General features: G+C 36.6%; 1 protein-coding gene across 3 annotated transcripts in view; it reads left to right on the top strand.

Annotated features, from left to right (window-relative positions):
* The window catches only part of NBEA (neurobeachin), a 417,781-nt gene that overhangs the window by 121,707 nt on the left and 276,313 nt on the right, over positions 1-19,761 (top strand). For all 3 annotated transcript variants that reach the window (XM_058184768.1, XM_058184769.1, XM_058184770.1), the window contains one exon: positions 18,855-19,293. In XM_058184768.1, coding sequence (XP_058040751.1) covers positions 18,855-19,293 — 439 coding nt within the window. The remainder of the gene's footprint in view (positions 1-18,854; positions 19,294-19,761) is intronic.

Consider the following 19,761-nt stretch of genomic DNA (forward strand, 5'->3'; position numbering starts at 1 on the left):
TACAGCATGACATTTCACTCCCAACTGATATACAATTCAGGGTTATATATAATTACACAAATTCTTATCTATCCTTTTTTTCTATGCACTATCTAATATTATCTGTACTTTAATAAGAATTGGATAGTTAGAGAGAGATTAAAATCCCATAAAGAAAGCCCCAAATGCTTAAGTTAAAGTCATACAAAGAAATAAAGGAATATTCATTTAGATCAGAAGACAGATGCCTTTGGCTTAGCGCAGTGAGAACATTTACTGCTGTGCAGCAAAATACCAAGTATATAAAAAGGCAGTCTAGCGAGTTTACAAAACCAAAAGCCTTTGAAGCCACAATTGATTATATTCAAAATAAGTATCAGATTAAAAAATATCAGTTAGTTGATATTTTTGAAGCCACAATTGATTATATTCAAAATAAGTATCAGATTAAAAAATATCAGTTAGTTTTTGAGTGTAGTTAGGATTTGTTTTGTATTAGTATGTTTAAGAAAGAGGGGAATTGTTAGTGTGAAGATGTAAAGTGAGTGAGGATTATGTTTTATGTTTTATTTTAGATTATGTTTGTTAGATATTATACCCTGTATTCTGTTCTGGGAAGTCTTGGGGGAGGTGGAGGGAAAGGGGGAGGGGAAGATTACAAATTGATTGATTGCCAATGTACAGGAATAATTGAAGAATTAAATAAGTTGGAATAGTGTAAAGTCAGGGCTGCTCAGCAACCACTCCAGAAGGGAAAGGGTAGGGAGAGAGGAGTAGAGAGAAGGAAGAAAGTAGGTAGGTAGGTAGGTAGGAAAGAAGGGAGGGGGAAGAAGGGATAGGAGGAGAAAAAGGAGGGGAAGTGGGAGGGTTAGAGAGGGTGGAAGTGAGAAGTGGGAAGGAGGAGAGGAAGTAGGAAAGTGAGGAGGAGGAAGGATGGGGAAAGAAGAAGGTAGAGAAGGGTAGAAAGGATTAAGGAAGGGAGGGGCGGCTGGGCAGGTCCAGTTGAGTACAGTTTATGGGAAGGACTAATTGTTGGATAATTGACTGTACTGTACACTGGTCAAATTGTTGAAATTATTATGGAAAATAAAAACTTTAAAAAAAAAGAATTGGATAGTTAGAGAGAGATTAAAATCCCATAAAGAAAGCCCCAAATGCTTAAGTTAAAGTCATACAAAGAAATAAAGAAATATTCATTTAGATCAGAAGACAGATGCTTTTGGCTTAGCGTAGTGAGAACATTTACTGCTGTGCAGCAAAATACCAAGTATATAAAAAGGCAGTCTAGCGAGTTTACAAAACCAAAAGCCTTTGAAGCCACAATTTTCTAGCTGAAAACTATTTCAGATAAGCTATATTTTCCTGAAATATGTAGAGTTATAAAATATGCCCATGTTTCACATTTCCAACACTAAACAACTATATATATTAAATATACTTCAACCCTTTAAAAGAATACTGCTATATAAGGAAGTTATACAGATCTATATCCCTGAAATAGTTTGTTGCGTTTTATAAATTCTTTATTTCTTTTGATTTAGAAAGTTGTCTTTTTCTATATAGCTTCCAATTATTTTTACATTCAGTAGGCAGACAATATGATTATAGATACCACTGAGAACACTTGTTTCCCTCTGTTTTATTCTATTATAGCAAAAAAATGATGCACAACTTTTTTACTTTTTTTCCTCCATACAGCATGACATTTCACTCCCAACTGATATACAATTCAGGGTTATATATAATTACACAAATTCTTATCTATCCTTTTTTTCTATGCACTATCTAATATTATCTGTACTTTAATAAGAATTGGATAGTTAGAGAGAGATTAAAATCCCATAAAGAAAGCCCCAAATGCTTAAGTTAAAGTCATACAAAGAAATAAAGGAATATTCATTTAGATCAGAAGACAGATGCCTTTGGCTTAGCGCAGTGAGAACATTTACTGCTGTGCAGCAAAATACCAAGTATATAAAAAGGCAGTCTAGCGAGTTTACAAAACCAAAAGCCTTTGAAGCCACAATTGATTATATTCAAAATAAGTATCAGATTAAAAAATATCAGTTAGTTTTTGAGTGTAGTTAGGATTTGTTTTGTATTAGTATGTTTAAGAAAGAGGGGAATTGTTAGTGTGAAGATGTAAAGTGAGTGAGGATTATGTTTTATGTTTTATTTTAGATTATGTTTGTTAGATATTATACCCTGTATTCTGTTCTGGGAAGTCTTGGGGGGGGAGGTGGGAGGGGAAAGGGGGGGGGGAGGGGGAAGATTACAAATTGATTGATTGCCAATGTACAGGAATAATTGAAGAATTAAATAAGTTGGAATAGTCAGGGCTGCTCAGCAACCACTCCAGAAGGGAAAGGGTAGGGAGAGAGGAGTAGAGAGAAGGAAGAAAGTAGGTAGGTAGGTAGGTAGGTAGGAAAGAAGGGAGGGGGAAGAAGGGATAGGAGGAGAAAAAGGAGGGGAAGTGGGAGGGTTAGAGAGGGTGGAAGTGAGAAGTGGGAAGGAGGAGAGGAAGTAGGAAAGTGAGGAGGAGGAAGGATGGGGAAAGAAGAAGGTAGAGAAGGGTAGAAAGGATTAAGGAAGGGAGGGGCGGCTGGGCAGGTCCAGTTGAGTACAATTTATGGGAAGGACTAATTGTTGGATAATTGACTGTACTGTACACTGGTCAAATTGTTGAAATTATTATGGAAAATAAAAACTTTAAAAAAAAAGAATTGGATAGTTAGAGAGAGATTAAAATCCCATAAAGAAAGCCCCAAATGCTTAAGTTAAAGTCATACAAAGAAATAAAGAAATATTCATTTAGATCAGAAGACAGATGCTTTTGACTTAGCGTAGTGAGAACATTTACTGCTGTGCAGCAAAATACCAAGTATATAAAAAGGCAGTCTAGCGAGTTTACAAAACCAAAAGCCTTTGAAGCCACAATTTTCTATCTGAAAACTATTTCAGATAAGCTATATTTTCCTGAAATATGTAGAGTTATAAAATATGCCCATGTTTCACATTTCCAACACTAAACAACTATATATATATTACATAAAGAAATGTGATCTCTTATTACCATTGGCCAAAAACTAATCACTCCAAATCAAATCTCTCCATCCACTCCATTATCCCTAAAATTACACGCATATATAGTCAGTCAACTTCAAGGTTGTATCACCAATTTTTCATTGGCTTTCCCAAATTTCTTACTACCTTGTTTCCCTGAAAATAAGACATCCTCTGAGAATAAGCCCAATCAGGCTTTTGAGCACATGTGCTAAAATAACCCCCCCCCCCAGAAAATATTTAACTACTGAGCTGGAAATCAGGTAAGATGGCAAGAGGAGCCCCATCTTGCTCCACGCACCCCAAAATAATAAGATCTCCCTGAAAATAAAGCCAAGCGCTTATTTTGGGGTTCTACAAATATAAGACAGGGTCTTATTTTCGGGGAAACACGGTAATGCTCATCTATGTTACCTATATCTGTTCTGCCTAGCCATTCTTAGCACCTACCCTTCAGAACCTCCATAGCCTTATTAGTTCTTCAGTGTCTTCCATTTATTTTCAAATTCTTGATAACATGTTGGTGCTCTCCTCAGTCCTTAAAATGTATGTGGCAGCAATTTTTCCCACTTTTTAATGTTTTCTTTTCTTTTCTTTTCATATCCAGCTAGCAGAATGCCAAGTTTCAATTGCCTTGTCTCTGTTGCCTTCTTTGAAAAAATAAATTTGATCCACATTTGTAGAAATAGGAGGTATTGTGGATAAGAAAAATGAAGAGTGAAAGACTAGCTTAGAGTCACAGCACTGCTAGTTTTTAACTTAATTATTTTTATATATATATATATATATATATATATATATATATATATATATAACTATTTGTTTTAAATAGACAGGGAGATGACTAGACTTTAGGATATTTTAGTTTTTCCAGATAACCTAAGGATGTAATCACATAATTATAAATTAGAGATTAAACTATAACTAATATTTATTATTGGAATAAATATGAACAGTTGAGGTATGAGAAGAAGATTTTCTGCATTTAGATCCGTATTCCCATATATGTAAAAAGGCATTTTTAGAAAGCCTTTAAAGAAATAAATAAAATGAAATTGAGGCATACTGGTCTGGGCCCATTTGTCTCTCCATGAAAAAAGTTACCTGAGGTGACAGTGAGCCTGAAAAACTTATTGATTTGTGTTGATCAGTGCTATCAAAGCTGCAGCTAGAATACAAAAAACTATTCTTCAAGAAATCTGCAAGAAATTATTCATTCTTTAAAATAGGCAGTTTTCTATTTTCTTTAATTTTATATTATTACCCTGTTTCCCCCCCAAATAAGACATCCCCTGATAATAAGCCCAATTGGGCTTTTGAACACAAGACAATAAGGCCAACTGCTTATTTCAGGGTTCAAAAAATATAAGACAGGGTCTTATTTTCGAAACATGGTACTACAGGTGATCCTTGCTTAATGACCCCTTGTTCAGCAGCCATTTGAAGTTATAATGGCACTGATTGAGTTCCGGCTATCGTAGTATCCCTGTGGTCCCTGTGATCACATGATCACAATCTGGGCACTTGGCAATTGACTCACAATTAGAAATTGCAGCATCCTGGAGCCACGTGATTTTAATATGCGACCTTAATTGCTGACTTCCACAAAGCAAAGTTAATGGGGAAACCAGCAGGGGGTCAAAAATAGCAATCACATGATATTGTGCTTAACAACACCAATGTGACAGGTGTGAAGAATCAGGACCATGTGTTAAGTTTCAGTTAAGCTGGTTTACTGCTTTGGCTATGCCAGGGGTGTCAAACTCATGGTGTTATGTTGTCACGTAATGTATTGTGACTTTTTCCCTCCTCTGAAATAGGAGTGGGTGTAGACAGCATGTGGTGCAGCTGTGCTGCAGGCCGTGAGCTTGACACTCCTGGCCTATGCAAAAGAATCTAGTCAACTAACCATCAGCACTAATTGGTGCTAGATAAGAGTTAATGGAATTCAAGAGGTGCTGGACTATAACAGTCCAGCACCTCTTGGATTGTGTGGGAACATAACAACTCCAGGCTGATTCTTCTCTTCACTCCGTCCACAGTTTCTGACTTTCCTTCTCCTTTACCAAAGAATTTGCTTAATTATAGCAACTGGAAGTAGCAGAACTGCTGTTGCTAAGTGGTTCAGTCCAGTGGTGAAATCCAATTTTTTTTACTACGGTTCTGTGGAAGTGGCTTGGTGGCCGTGGTGTGGCTTGGTGGCCGTGGCTTGGTGGACATGGCAGGGGAAGAATACTGCAAAATCTCCATTCCCTCCCTACTCTGGGGCCAGCCAGAGGTGGTATTTGCTGATTCTCCAACCTACTCAAAATTTCAACTGCCGGTTCTCCGAACTGTTCAAAATTTCTGCAATCAGTTTTCCAGAACCTGTCAGAACCTGCTGGATTTCACCCCTGGTTCAGTCATGAAACATTGCACTTTACAACTGTGTTGTTTAGTGATGGAAATTGTCCTTGTTAACCAACAGCTACCTTGTACTATTATAGTAGAATGCTGAAAAGGATTTCTATTGTTAAATGTCATAGATGGCAATCAGAAATACTCTGGTAATAATAAGCAATACAATCTATTTCATAAAAAATTAATTTGCCATTTTATTAACCAATTATTAGGACAAAAATAACATCAACATAATTTATACCGGTGATTGGCAGTAGATAGACTATTTACAACAGTAATTGGTAGCTATTGTCATCTTCCATGCAGTAATTCAGCAGTATGATTACTCAGTATTTTTGGATAATTTATATACTCTCAGTAATGTCAGTGTGGCTTCCTCTTTAATTCTGGAATAGAAATCTCTGCAGCATGGGCAATTTGAAAATAATACAGAAGATATGTCCCTGCTGATCTCTAAGGATTACTTAAATGATAGTCTGTGAATGTCTTCCAAATTTACTACAGTATTTGGAAGAATATGAGAGACAATTATTGCTCATATCTTTTTTTCAATAGATACTTACATAATGGATAGGTAGCCTTATTGGTAGAATTTTTTTTAATTTGTGTGAGTCTTCTTACAGATCATTTCCACTTTTAGCAATTAGCAGAACTATTGAAGAAACTAATCTCCCACAAATTGATGTGAATTAACTAATATAAGTTTATCAATTTTATACTTCATTTACAAATTGTTCAGCAATATGAATGAATAATTGACAGCTGTGACTGAACACATTTAACTAACAAAAACAACCCAGATAAAATTAGGGAAGGTTGATGGGTAATATCCTTTGGTTTGGAAGAAAAGAGGTGTGATCATGATTTGTGGTGTTTCACCACCTCTAAAATATGTATGTTACACTCTGTGTGTTCTCCAGGAAGCAGCAATAACTCAAAAGGGCACATTTCCCCTTGTTAACTCCTTAAAGCTTTATAGCTGAGACCATTCCAGGCTGGTAATAGCTATGCAGTAATAGTCTGTAACTTTAGAAAGTAATTTTTGCACTGTGATCTACAAGAGGCTGGATTTAAAGCTACAGAAAAAAATTCAGTGGGTGCAGGCAATCCTATAATTATGTGTGATTTTAATGAAGCACCTAATTTCTGATATTTAAAATTGAGGAGGCAGGCAAGATTTAATTAGGGCTGGAGAAACCATAGTTTCGTAGGTCTGAGGCATTCAAATCACTTTGGCTTCAATATTATTTTCTTTCCCAAATCTAAATCATGCTACATTTTCAAAAGTATAACTTTCCATTAATTTCTAAACAATGGTTTGTGACTTGTTCAACTATTATCCAAAGTATTTTAATTTCTATAATTCTTAATCATCCATTTTGTATATATTCATTTGAGAATTCATCTATTCACATTTTTTTTCACTTCTGCAAGTAGAATTATGTATCTTGTAATCTGATGCTGAACCCTGCTTTTTTTGCAGTGTCCCTTTCATTCCCTCCCTCTCTCCTCTCATTTCCCATTAAACTGCTTCTGCTCAGCACATACACATTTGAGTTGAGAGCGCCTTTCATGTTGTGAGTTGTTACATTGTCTATAATCATCATAACAACTTTGCTTTCAACCTGGTGTTTTGAAACTGTTTTTAGTGGTCATTAAAAGCTCTTCATTTGGCCCTCTCTCTAGTTTATTCTCACTACTAATAAGCCCCTGCCTTTCTTCTTTTTCTGTCTCTGAACATTTATTGTATCTATCTAATGAGAATATTTCTTCTGGAAAGGAGGAATTAATGGAGCCGTCTGTTACGCTGTAGAGTTTGCAAAACCTTCAAGATTAAAATAGATATTATAGTACAGCCTAATGTGGATCACTGTCTGTACCACCAAATGCGTTTTCAGTGCATCTAATGAGCTAGATTGTGATTCACGAAAACTCACGTTACATAGATATTAGTCTTCTAGGTGTAACGATATCCTTTGTTATTGTTTCAGAATATTCTTTTTTCAGAACGTATCTGTATGTATCTGTATGGCATAATTGTATGCATTTGTCAGATTCAGAGAACTGTGTCAATATGTTTGGTAACTTACACATATATCTTGAGGCATTTTTCTTGCCAATACTGAAACAATTTTTCAGGATTTTGGTTTTTGTTTTACTTCCCAGTACAGTATTGGAAAATGGAAAGGGGAGCACTCTTCAGCTTCTGAGTAAAAAAGAGAATATAATAAATATGAGAACAAACAATGTTAACCTCATATACTTCATTATAGGACTGATTCACCTGAGCTTTCTCTCTATTATAGAAAATATTTTATTAATTTCAGCTACATTAAATATATTTTTTCTCTTTGTTTATAATAAATAAGTCTATTTTTAAGAAATACAGTGGCACTTAAAAGTTTGTGAATCATTTTGAATTTTTAATATTTCTGCATAAATATAATCTAAAACATGATCTGTTTTCCACACGTGCTAAAACTAGATCAAGAGAACTAGTTAAACAAATGAATACAAAATATTATACTTGTTAATCTATTGATTAAAGAAAATTTTTCAAAGCTACATATTTGTATGTTAACCAAAACTGGCTCAGGCATCTGAGCCTGTAAGTCTAAGTCTACTGCATTTATCACTTCCTGATGAGCTTCCCAAACTCCAAGCAAACATACTGCAGTACTCTGAACACCAGAAAAAGAAAACAGACTGGTTATGCAACATAGATACTGACACAACTTTATCAAAAAGTGTGTGACTACTCAGCCTACTACAGCACAACCAATACAAGCTATAAAAAAGAAAAGAGTACCATACATCAAAATCATCTCGGAAACAATCAACAGACTAAACAACCACACTGCATCCCAGTAGCATGCTAAACAACTAAAGCCCTCTAAAAGATCTTATATAAACCAAAAGACTCAATAATGCAAAAAAGAAAAAAAAAACCAGAAGTCATCTATAACTAGGGTCTCCAACCTTGACAACTTTAAGACTTGTGGACTTGATCTCCCAGAATCCCTCAGCCAGCAAAGCTGGCTGAAGAATTCTGGGAGTTGAAGTCCACAAGTCTTAAAGTTGCCAAGGTTGGAGACCCCTGCTCTATAACATACAGTCTAAGGGCTGTAACAGCCACTATGTTTGACAGACAAGCAGAAAACGAATGAGCGCATCTGTGAATACCAGCTAGCAGTCAGAAGACACAATGGAAACTCCTTAATTTCAAGATATGTGGAAAGGCTTAACCATAGTTTCAGCCTGAAAACTGAACATCATAAACCAAGACAAATCCAAAAATTCTAAGATTTCCTGGAACCTTGCAGAAATCAGCCATCAAGGGACACATAGAGATAAACCACAATAATTCAAGAGAGACAATAAAAAAGCTAAGAAGGAAACAAAAAAACCAGAGCACATCTTCTTCAGCAGCTTCTATCCAGATAAACAGAGATTAATACTAGCCAAACAATCAAGCAGAAAACAATAATCAAGGAACTACCAAGGAGAAAACCACATACCACCAGCACTGTATATACACAGGGAGCAAACCTCACACTTACTTGCATTGTCTGCAGCAAATAACCAAGCTTGGAGAACATCAAGGATTCTACAGTTCAACCCCTTACTATATATATATTCACTTCCGTTGTAGCTTGCCAAAGTCACACATGCTCTATTTTTCAGTGTGATCTGCTTTTTTGCACATTTTCACATTTACACATTTTCCAAATCTCCAATTATGTAACATTTACATGGCAACTAAACTTCCATTGCTATGTGGGAAAAGATTTATGATTGTTATTAGCCCTTTTCTAGAAACTATGCTTTGAAATGTCTATTCAGAGCAATTTATTTATATTGACTTCAGCTGAGATTACTTTACAGCCATATTTTTACATGTAATTTTTTATTTATTTGTTTGTTTTAAGGTTTTATGAAGGGACAAATTACAACATGGTAGAAGGGAAATGCTCCCTATATAGAAACTGATTTTGCAAATAGCATGGATTGATGAATGCTTTTTAAAATAATTGCTACTCTCCAGTTCATTGCTTGGACAGTCTCTGCATCTGATCTACAGAAATATATAGTTCCTGATTTTCAGATATTTGTCTATATGTTATCAGCATGTTATTTTTGCATGATTAAATGTTTCTCAATAATAACTAAGGTACCATATTTTTTGGAGTATAAGACGCACCAGAGTATAAGATGCACCTTAGTTTTTGTGGAGGAAAATAAGAAAAAAGCTGATTGGCAGGTGGATCTGCCTCACTGAATACCCCCAATCAGCTGTTCCAGAGATGAATTTTAGCAATAGGTTCCTTGGTTGTGAGCTCTGTGCCTTGCTTTTTTTCTGCCTCTGAAACTTCTGAAACTCTGTTTCAGAAAAAACTTTTTTTTATGCCTCTGAAACAGTTTCAGAAAAAAAGCCTCTGAAGCTCTGTTTGGGGGCTTCTTTTCTGAAGATCTGTGTGAAGACTTTTTTTTTAAAGATCTGTTTGGGGCTTCTTTTCTCAAGCTTCGTTTCTGATGCTTTTTTCAGCCTCTGAAACCTCTGTTTGAGAAGCTGGATGTGGCTACATTCAGAATATAAGACACACCCAGATTTTCACCCTCTTTTTTGGGGAAAAAAGGTGTGTCTTATACTCTGAAAAATACGGTAATTATCATTTAAACCATGGACACCTGCTTAATGCTGCCACTTTACATGCAGTATTACTTCTCAAGAAACCAAGAACTCCAGGCATAGATTCTTAGCACTAGAATACTGGAAAATAAATGATGATATGACCTTCATTCACTTCCCTGTTCAGTTATCTGTTTTCCTCACACCATCTCTATCTTGTTTTGTTCCTTCTTTTTCTTTCTCTTCCCAGCATAGCTAACTCCTTGCTTTGTCCCATTTCCTCCCTGTTTTTTCCATATACTTTTATGTTTGTATTTGAGAGATTTGGTGTTTGAGACATGGTTGATAAAAGCAGTTTGTTTTGTTAAGGTGTTTATCATAAATTGAAAAGTCTTTATTTTGTGAGAATCTTATATAACTTTCATAAAAAATTAGGAAGTAAGCTGTAGATACATTTTAAATAGCAAATGTATAAAATTCTGAAATTACCAAGTAGTGGAAATTGTAGCTTTCAATTTTGGATTTTTCACATGAAGGTTATGTGCCAAATCTGGACCTCTTGATTCCTTAGCACCAGCTGTGTTCATCTGGCTCACCTGTAATGTATTTAAAACTTTTATGAAACCAATCCCCTCCTTTTTTTTTAATGAAGGCAAATCTTTCAGGAGAAATAATGTGTCTTGATCTCAGAGAAATGCTTTTTGTTGCTATTTTTGTTCCATATGATAAAAAAAGCATCAAACAAAAAAAGATGTTGATAGAGGCAGTGGTGGTGGAAGCAATTTATTTTATTTATCTTTTCAAGATTTTATTTTACCTTTGCACAGAATGGAAGTGAAGGGATTAGTGTCACTGCAATACCTGTGGCTGCTCAAAGAAGGGAAATAACTTTTGGTCCATGTTGTCAGCATTTTAAGGTTCAAACTGCTTGTGAGTGGGGAGTGGAAACAGTAGTGGTCATGCTTTTAGTGATTGTACAGTATCTGTTTTACTTTATGATCACTAGACAGCAAACCTTTTCACTTTGTCCTCCTGTCAGAAAATCAAAGGGAAGCCAACTTCATAGAGCTCAGATAAAAGAGGGAATAGGAAACTGGAACAGAACAGAGAAAGAATTAAAAAGTATTTCTCTATAAATGGGGAGAAGAAGATCATAAATTTTAGCACTGTTAACTGTTTTATACTCAATTACTTCAAATAAAAGAAACATTGGCAGCAACCAAACAATGTTAGTTTTCAAGCGACTGGACAAAATTTTACCAGAGCATGTAGGGACAGAGAAAAGAGAGGAAAAATGCAATCGTATTGGGTGACAGGAAAGAGTAAAGCTGGAACAGAAGATTGAGCAATTAATAGTATTGAACTTGAGCAGTTGAGACTGTGAGGAAGAGCTCATTTTTAAAAAAAAAAAAAGAATTTATTTATTTATTTATTTAAAAGTTGCCTGGCTGACAGGCAAGTCTGAGCAACTTACCTTTTAAGAGTAAGAAGCAATAAAACAATAAAAGTAAGAAGAAAAACAGATGTAAACTGGAGGAAAAAACCCCTCAATGCAACAAGAAAAAAAATAGTCAGAAACTCAAAAACCACTTGGAGCAAAGCCAGGTTTTACTTTTGGAATAGTATGAAAACCATATGGATCTCTGAGAGGATGTTCTTCCTGAGGGCAGGATTTCTGATAGAGAATGTCACCTCCTAAGTCTTGATAGATGACATTGTTTGAAGGGACCTGGAACATACCCACTCTGCTTTTACTGGGTGAGCAGAAACTATTGGAAATAGATGATCCTTCAAATAATCACAAGGGTTTGTAAGTAATAACAGCATACTGATTTGCTCCTAAAAGCGAGCTGGCAACCAGTGCACTTTTGAAGCAGTGGTGACATATGGGCATATTGTGGTGCACTTCAAGAGGTTCTGCTGACAAATTCTCTAAGTCTGAAAAGACAACTATCACTGACCAGGTAAACTTCTAGAAGATAACCTATATATGTGAATTTGCAGATGATTCTAGTTACAGGTAAGTACTGTATATAGAAAAAAATAAGTTGAGAATTTACCCCAAAATTATCCAGATGGGCTTAGATACAGGTATATACAGTTGATTTTTCCCTCAGTTATTAAAAAATACCCATGTATCCTCTCTCTGGGCTTCAAGATCACCGCAGATGGGGACTGCAGCCAAGAAATTAAAAAATGCTTGCTCCTGAGGAGGAAAGCTACGGCAAATCTAGATAGCTTACTAAAAAGCAGAGACATCACCCTGCCAACAAAAGTGCATATAATTAAGGCTGTGGTTTTCTCAGTTGCAATGTATGGTTGTGAAAGTTGGACCATAATAAGGCTGAGTGCCAAAGAATTGAGGCCTTTGAACCATGGTGCTGGAGAAGAGTCCTGCGAGTCCGTTGGACTGCAAGGTGATCAAACCAGTCAGTCCTAGAGAAGATCAACCCTGACTGCTCTTTAGAAGGCCAGATCCTGAAGATGAAACTCAAATACTTTGACCATCTAATGAGAAGGAAGGACTCACTGGAGAAGAGCCTAATGCTGGAAAAGGTTGAGGGCAAAAGAAGAGGATGACAGAGAACAAGGTGGCTGGATGGAGTCACTGAAGCAGTAGGCATGAGCTTAAACGGACTCCAGAGGATGGTAGAGGACAGGAAGGCCTGGAGGAACGTTGTCCTTGGGTAGTGATGGGTCGGACACAACTTTGCAACTAACAACAACATCCTATCTCTCTCTCTCTCTCTCTTTCTCTCCCTCCCTCTCCCTCCTCTATACAAACACACACATACATATGTATATATATATACACACAAAAAAAAGAGTTGGAAGGGATCTTGGAGGTTTTCTAGTCCAATCCCCTGCTTGAGTAGAAGACCCTATACCATTCTGGAAAAATGGCTGCCCAATCTCACCCACCAGTTCTGGAGGCAAACATTTCCACTAATTAATTGTTTTCACTGTCAGCAAATTTCTCCTTAGGTTGATAAGCTAAATATATAATTTTGCTATGCAATTTATTGCCACAAGTTGTACTAATTATTTCAGTTTGGAAAGCTTTTAAAGATGATTAGCTAAATTCATAATGGATGAGTTAAATAGCTATAAGTTGACTACGTATTTATTTAATTTGTTTCTTAATAGCAGACTGAGAACAAGAAAAAGGGTGATATTGTATTTTTTTCCTCCTCACGGGCTTCTTTTGGCATGTGATATCTATGACAACAAAAGACCTCAATAACTAGAGTCTGTTCTTGTCCGGCCCTCAGGTGCTTTGGAGAATAGGTTGACCCACTCTTCTCTATGACAGCCCCTCAAATACTGGAAGGCTACTATCATATTTCCTCTAGTCCATCTCCTCCAGTTTTTATGCATGGTATTAAGAAAATGATATTTATAGTACTAAAATTCTCTTGTCTGCTTGATTGTACCCTTCAATTGGGTGAAATGGTATATTATAGGATAACAATTTTTCAGCTTCTGCCCTTTGGAAGATCTTGCCTCCAGAGATGAGATCCACCCCATCTCTTATAGCCTTCAGGAAAAGTCTTAAAACATTGTTTTGCCAACAATCATGGGTTCTGAAAGAGAAGCTGTTGGCTGGTGCCCTAACAGAAAAGGCACCCCACCTCTTCCCTCCAAATCATGTTTTTTGGCTTGTTTTAATTTTTGTAATTTTAATCCATTTTTATATTTATAATCATTGAATGTTTGTTTTATCTGGATGTAAGCTGCTCAGTGTTATCTGAACTGCGAGGTGGGTGGCAAATAATTTTGATAAAACAATAAATACATTTTGAATCAATGTTCCTCAAATGGCCTAACTTACAGAATTCATCTAAAATTCGGGACCCATTACTCTTGTGGGATTGAAATTTGACAAAGTCAAATGCTGCTGTAGTCAGCCAGTCGGAAGTTGCTCTTATTCCCACTGCTTTTTTGCCTGGCTGTGGTCCTTCTGTTTTAAGAATATCTCTGAAACAAATCATCTAACGGATCATGGGTTGTTTAGCCCTTTAATAAAATAAAATAAAATCCTATCATTAAGAGAACATTATTAGCAAAAGAAATTTAGGTAAAAACAATGTTTTTAACTATTATCAATTCTGTAAGTAGGAGAGAAACTATTTTTCATAAAAATCATGTTTTTATATGGTGTTTTCAGAAGTTGAAATTAAGAAAAATAAAGTTTACAGTTTGATACAATTCCTAAGATTTATGAAACTATAAAATATCAAATCTGAAAAATAGACATTAAAAAGAAACTTAAGAAATTTAAGTTTTAGTTATTTTTGAGAAAAGAGATAAATATTAATAACAGATATCTAAATTCATATAGTAATAGATCTACTGTGCTCTTATTTCTATAAGAAATTGGAAATAAGAATGTTTAGCCTAAATAAGAGAAGGCTAAGGGAAGCCTTGATATCATCTTCTGTACGTCATCCATTTCTAAAGGATGTCAAAAGGAAGAGGGTGTGGATTTAGTTTTCATAACTCTGGAGGGTATGACAAGTACCAATGGAAACTTTACATAGAGATATGCAAACTTGAAAGGAGAAAGAATTTCCTGACCATGAGAGCCTCTTTGAGTTCTAAGCGTTTTACCACTCAATGTTTTCAATCACAGATTGGACAACTACTTATCTAGAGTAATTTGAAGGTTTATGTTCTGCGTAGGGGATTGAACTAGGAGACCCCAAGGTCACTTCTAAAGCTACCCTTCAATTTTAAAATGAACAAAACATCATTAAATATATATATATATGTTTTTTGAGGTTTTCGCGGGTGTTTGTATGTAGGTCTTTGGTTATTCGGGTTTTCTCCCGCGTAAAATTGGAAGTGTCTTGGCGATGTTTCGATGAAGTCTCATTCGTCATCTTCAGGCTTCAGCTTCGTGCTTCTGGGAGCAATGTGTGATTACAGCTGTTTCTTCCTTTTTAACTGCTAGTGGGGGTTTGAACTGATTGGGTGGGAGCTTGGCTGTGCTCTGATTGGATGGGGTTTTTTTTGTGCTCTGATTGGCTGGGGGTGTGTCCTGTTTGGGTGGGGGCTTGGTTGTGCTCAGATTAGTCTGTGTTGCAGGGGGATTTGAGCTGGTGAGCTGCATTGCTGTTGTTTGGCTTCGTGTTTGTGGTCGTGCTACATCTTCATAGTGGGTGTCTGTCTGCTGCATGTACGGATTGGAGGAGTTTGAAATGGCTAATGTTGCAGCTGCAATCTGGCTTCTGGTCCTTGGTCGTGCTTCATGATTAGTGTGGATTTGGGTCTGCTTTCTGGGTGGATGTGTGGTGGTGACATCCTGTATGGACCTCGTGAGTGTGGGTCTGGTGTCATTCCTCATGTTAGGGACTCGTTTGTCAATAAGGGCCGGTTTCCAAATGGCTGGTAGGCAGGAGGTATCATCTCGTTTGTTCATGCTGTGTGGGCATTTTTCTATCTCAATGGCTTCTCTGATTATTCTGTTGTTAAAGTGTTTAGTTTTGGCGATAGTTCTGGTCTTTTTAAAGTCAATATCGTGTCCTGTGGCTTTAAGGTGTTGGACCAGGGAAGAAGTTGGTTCCTCTTTTTTGACTGAGTTCTTGTGTTCTTCAATGTGTGCACTTATTCTTCTGTTGGTTTGTCCAATGTATGTGGTATATAATGTATATCCAATGTATATAACCCCCCCAAGCACATCCTAGATCTGACCAACCACTGCCTATCCAACACATACTTCATCTATAACGGACAAAAATACAAACAAATAGAAGGAGCACCCATGGGATCACCCCTCTCACCTGTCATTGCCAACCTCTACATGGAACACTTTGAAACCCAAGCACTAGAAAAATCTGATCACAAACCCAAACTCTGGCTCAGATACGTAGACGACACCACCTTCATAATCTGGCCACACGGGAAAGAAAAACTTGACAACTTCCTCACACACCTCAATAGCCTACACCCCAAAATACAGTTCACCATGGAAACAGAAGTTAACAACCAACTTCCCTTCCTAGATGTCTTAGTCTACAGGAAACCCAATGGATCCCTAGGACATACCATCTACCAGAAGAAAACACACACAAACCGCTATCTGCACGCACTCTCACACCACCACCCAGCACAGATCAACTCCGTAGCCAAGACACTCATCTCTAGAACAAAACGCTTAGCTGACGAACAACACCTAAAAACCGAACTACACACTCTCACAAACGTACTAACATCCAATGGATTCCAGAGAAATAAGATTACCAAACTAATCCAAAAAGAACCCCCCACTAAAATCCAAGACAGAGAACAAGAAAACAGCACAGCCCTCCTCCCATATATAAAAGGCACCACAGACAGAATCAGCAAGATACTCCACAAACACAACATCAAGACAGCATTCTGCACAAACCAAAAAATATCCACCATCCTAAGAAACCCCAAAGACAAAATTGAGTTAGAAAATCAAGGAGTATATGAAATCCCATGCCCTGCCTGCCCCGCCACATACATTGGACAAACCAACAGAAGAATAAGTGCACGCATTGAAGAACACAAGAACTCATTCAAAAAAGAGGAACCAACTTCTTCCCTGGTCCAACACCTTAAAGCCACAGGACACAATATTGACTTTAAAAAGACCAGAACTATCGCCAAAACTGAACACTTTAACAACAGAATAATCAGAGAAGCCATTGAGATAGAAAAATGCCCACACAGCATGAACAAACGAGATGATACCTCCCGCCTACCAGCCATTTGGAAACCCGCCCTTATTGACAAACGAGTCCCTAACATGAGGAATGACACCAGACCCACACTCACGAGGTCCACACAGGATGTCACCACCACACATCCACCCAGAAAGCAGACCCAAATCCACACTAATCATGAAGCACGACCAAGGACCAGAAGCCAGACTGCAGCTGCAACATTAGCCATTTCAAACCCCTCCAATCCGTACATGCAGCAGACACCCACTATGAAGATGTAGCACGAACACAAACGCGAAGCCAAACAACAGCAATGCAGCTCACCAGCTCAAATCCCCCTGCAACACAGACTAATCTGAGCACAACCAAGCCCCCACCCAAACAGGACACACCCCCAGCCAATCAGAGCACAAAAAAAAACCCATCCAATCAGAGCACAGCCAAGCTCCCACCCAATCAGTTCAAACCCCCACTAGCAGTTAAAAAGGAAGAAACAGCTGTAATCACACATTGCTCCCAGAAGCACGAAGCACGAAGCTAAAGCCTGAAGATGACGAATGAGACTTCGTCGAAATGTCGCCAAGACACTTCCAATTTTACGCGGGAGAAAACCCGAATAACCAAAGACCTACATATATATATATATATATATATATGTGTGTGTGTGTGTGTGTGTGTGTGTGTGTGTGTATATGTATATATGTATATATATATTTATATATATATATAAAATATATAAAATAGTTGAATATAAAATGGAATTATTTAAATACATCAGAGTTGCCCAGGCATTTTATACTTTTGTACAGCAAATGTTTGCCTTACTATGTCAATTGTTTTTCAGAAGAATTTTTATAAGCAGAAGTAATACTATGCTTGAGAAAGGTTTTTCTTCACCGTGCAACTCATATGCATTAATTAAATGCATATTTTGCATTTCTTTGTTAAATTTAATATGGGTGCCCAGAATCTTTTTGAAATCCAAAAACAAATCAATTATTCCAGACCTCAGTATATAAACTTTTAATTAAAAAATAATAATTTTCCTGTTTAAAATGAATTTCAGAGATAGGAACAAGAACAGCACTGTCTTAACAAATCTAAAGTTGATTACGAGAAATGTAATACAACCTCCATGGCAATTGAAGTATTGTTAGTAACTATACTAAATCATGTGCTCCATTTTAAATTACAAAAAAAGTATGTGTATTCTGTCTGATTTCTACTAAAAGGTATATTGCATTCCAAATGTAGTTCTGAAAATTGGAATGATACAGAATGAACTGGGCACCTTAACTAGAATCTGACTATTTCCCATATTGAAAAAGTATCTGAGGAAGTAACTGGAAATCCCAAAATATGTAGAGAACTTGAGACATGGATGCATATTTCTTGTCAAATTTGACACAGGCAATACAACTATGTCTTCAAAATTCAGGTTGGCTCATCTGCTGCCTTCTCTGTCATTGTCAAAGGTTGGTGGTGAGACATGCCTTTATTTGGGCAGGTCCTATGAAACAATATAGGAAACTAGCAGATTAGTCAACTGTTTTGTTATTTTTTACATATTTGCTGCTAAGTGACTTATTGAATAGATACAGAATTTTAAGAAGGTACTGCACTAGGACCCGGAAGACCTAGGTTTATAGTTATCCTCTGCCATGCAACCTACTTCATAGGATTACTATATAGGGGGAAAAATGATGGTAGAATGTTGTGTGCGTTGGGTATTTTGAGGAAAGCAAAATATAAGCAAACAAACAAATATAGACAAAACAATTTGTTCTTTTCTGTTATGTTACTTCATTTTGGTAAATTTGATAGTACCAAACAAGCATTTCTGAAGCATTATTTTTCTGATTTCGCATTGAAGCCTTGCGTCATAGGACCGGTAAATGTTTGTGTCATGGCTGCTGTGAAGTTCCAGGATAAGAATGTATTTCTAAGTGTTTCTCATGCATTTTGGAGGATTTTCCACCTATATTTTCCAACACAAAATATTTATTTTGTGTTGACATTTCTATTAATTTTTGAGAGTATAACACTACTAATTTACAGACTTGAATATTTCTCTCTTTTTTCTATTGTAGAAACTCCTGCTGTATTTCCAGACAATATTAAAGAAAAAGAAACTCCAACACCTATTGACGATATTCCATTGGAAAGCTCTATTCCTCACACTGATTCTGGAATTGAAGAGGAACAAATACCCAGTATTTTAAATGGGACAGATTTAGAAACAAGCCCTGGTCCAGATGCTATGAGTGAATTGCTATCTACTTTGTCATCTGAGGTGAAGAAATCTCAGGAAAGTTTAACGGAAAGTCCCAGTGAAGTTCTGAAGCCTGCATCTTCAATATCAAGTATTAGCCAAAGCAAAGGTATTAATGTTAAAGAAATATTGAAAAGTCTGGTAGCAGCACCTGTTGAAATTCCAGAATGTGGGCCTGATCCGATTCCTTATCCTGATCCTGCACTGAAAAGAGAAGCTCAGCCTATTCTTCCAATGCAGTTTCACTCTTTTGACAGGTATGTAATACATTCAATTACCTGTCTGTCTGTCTGTCTGTCTGCCTGCCTGCCTGCCTGCCTACCTTATTCTTGATAGTTGAACCTTGCTATGTTCATACATAAAACTAACATTTAACCATGGTTTTTGTGAGTAAACCAGAAACATTGCAAATATTCAAATGACATTATTTCTGCCAGCCACTTTAGTTCTTATCCTGCTTTACTGATGTATCTTCCTAGGGAATGGTACCTCAGTGTAGGTCTGGGTGAAAAAGTCACTAGAAATGTTTGCAGCTAAAACTGGTTAATAGCAACTGGTAATGTGGACACAATTATTTTCATACATGTTCACAATAATCATAGGACATATAGTCAGCCCAAAGGACAGTTTATTTTATATAATAGTTTACTTGGCTGTATATTTGTTGGTTTTAATTGAGTGTTTGTGCTTACAAATGTTTATGTCCTGTACATACAGAGTCTGAA

The sequence above is a fragment of the Ahaetulla prasina genome, chromosome 5 (genome assembly GCF_028640845.1).
Source record: "Ahaetulla prasina isolate Xishuangbanna chromosome 5, ASM2864084v1, whole genome shotgun sequence".
Lineage (NCBI taxonomy): Eukaryota > Metazoa > Chordata > Lepidosauria > Squamata > Colubridae > Ahaetulla > Ahaetulla prasina.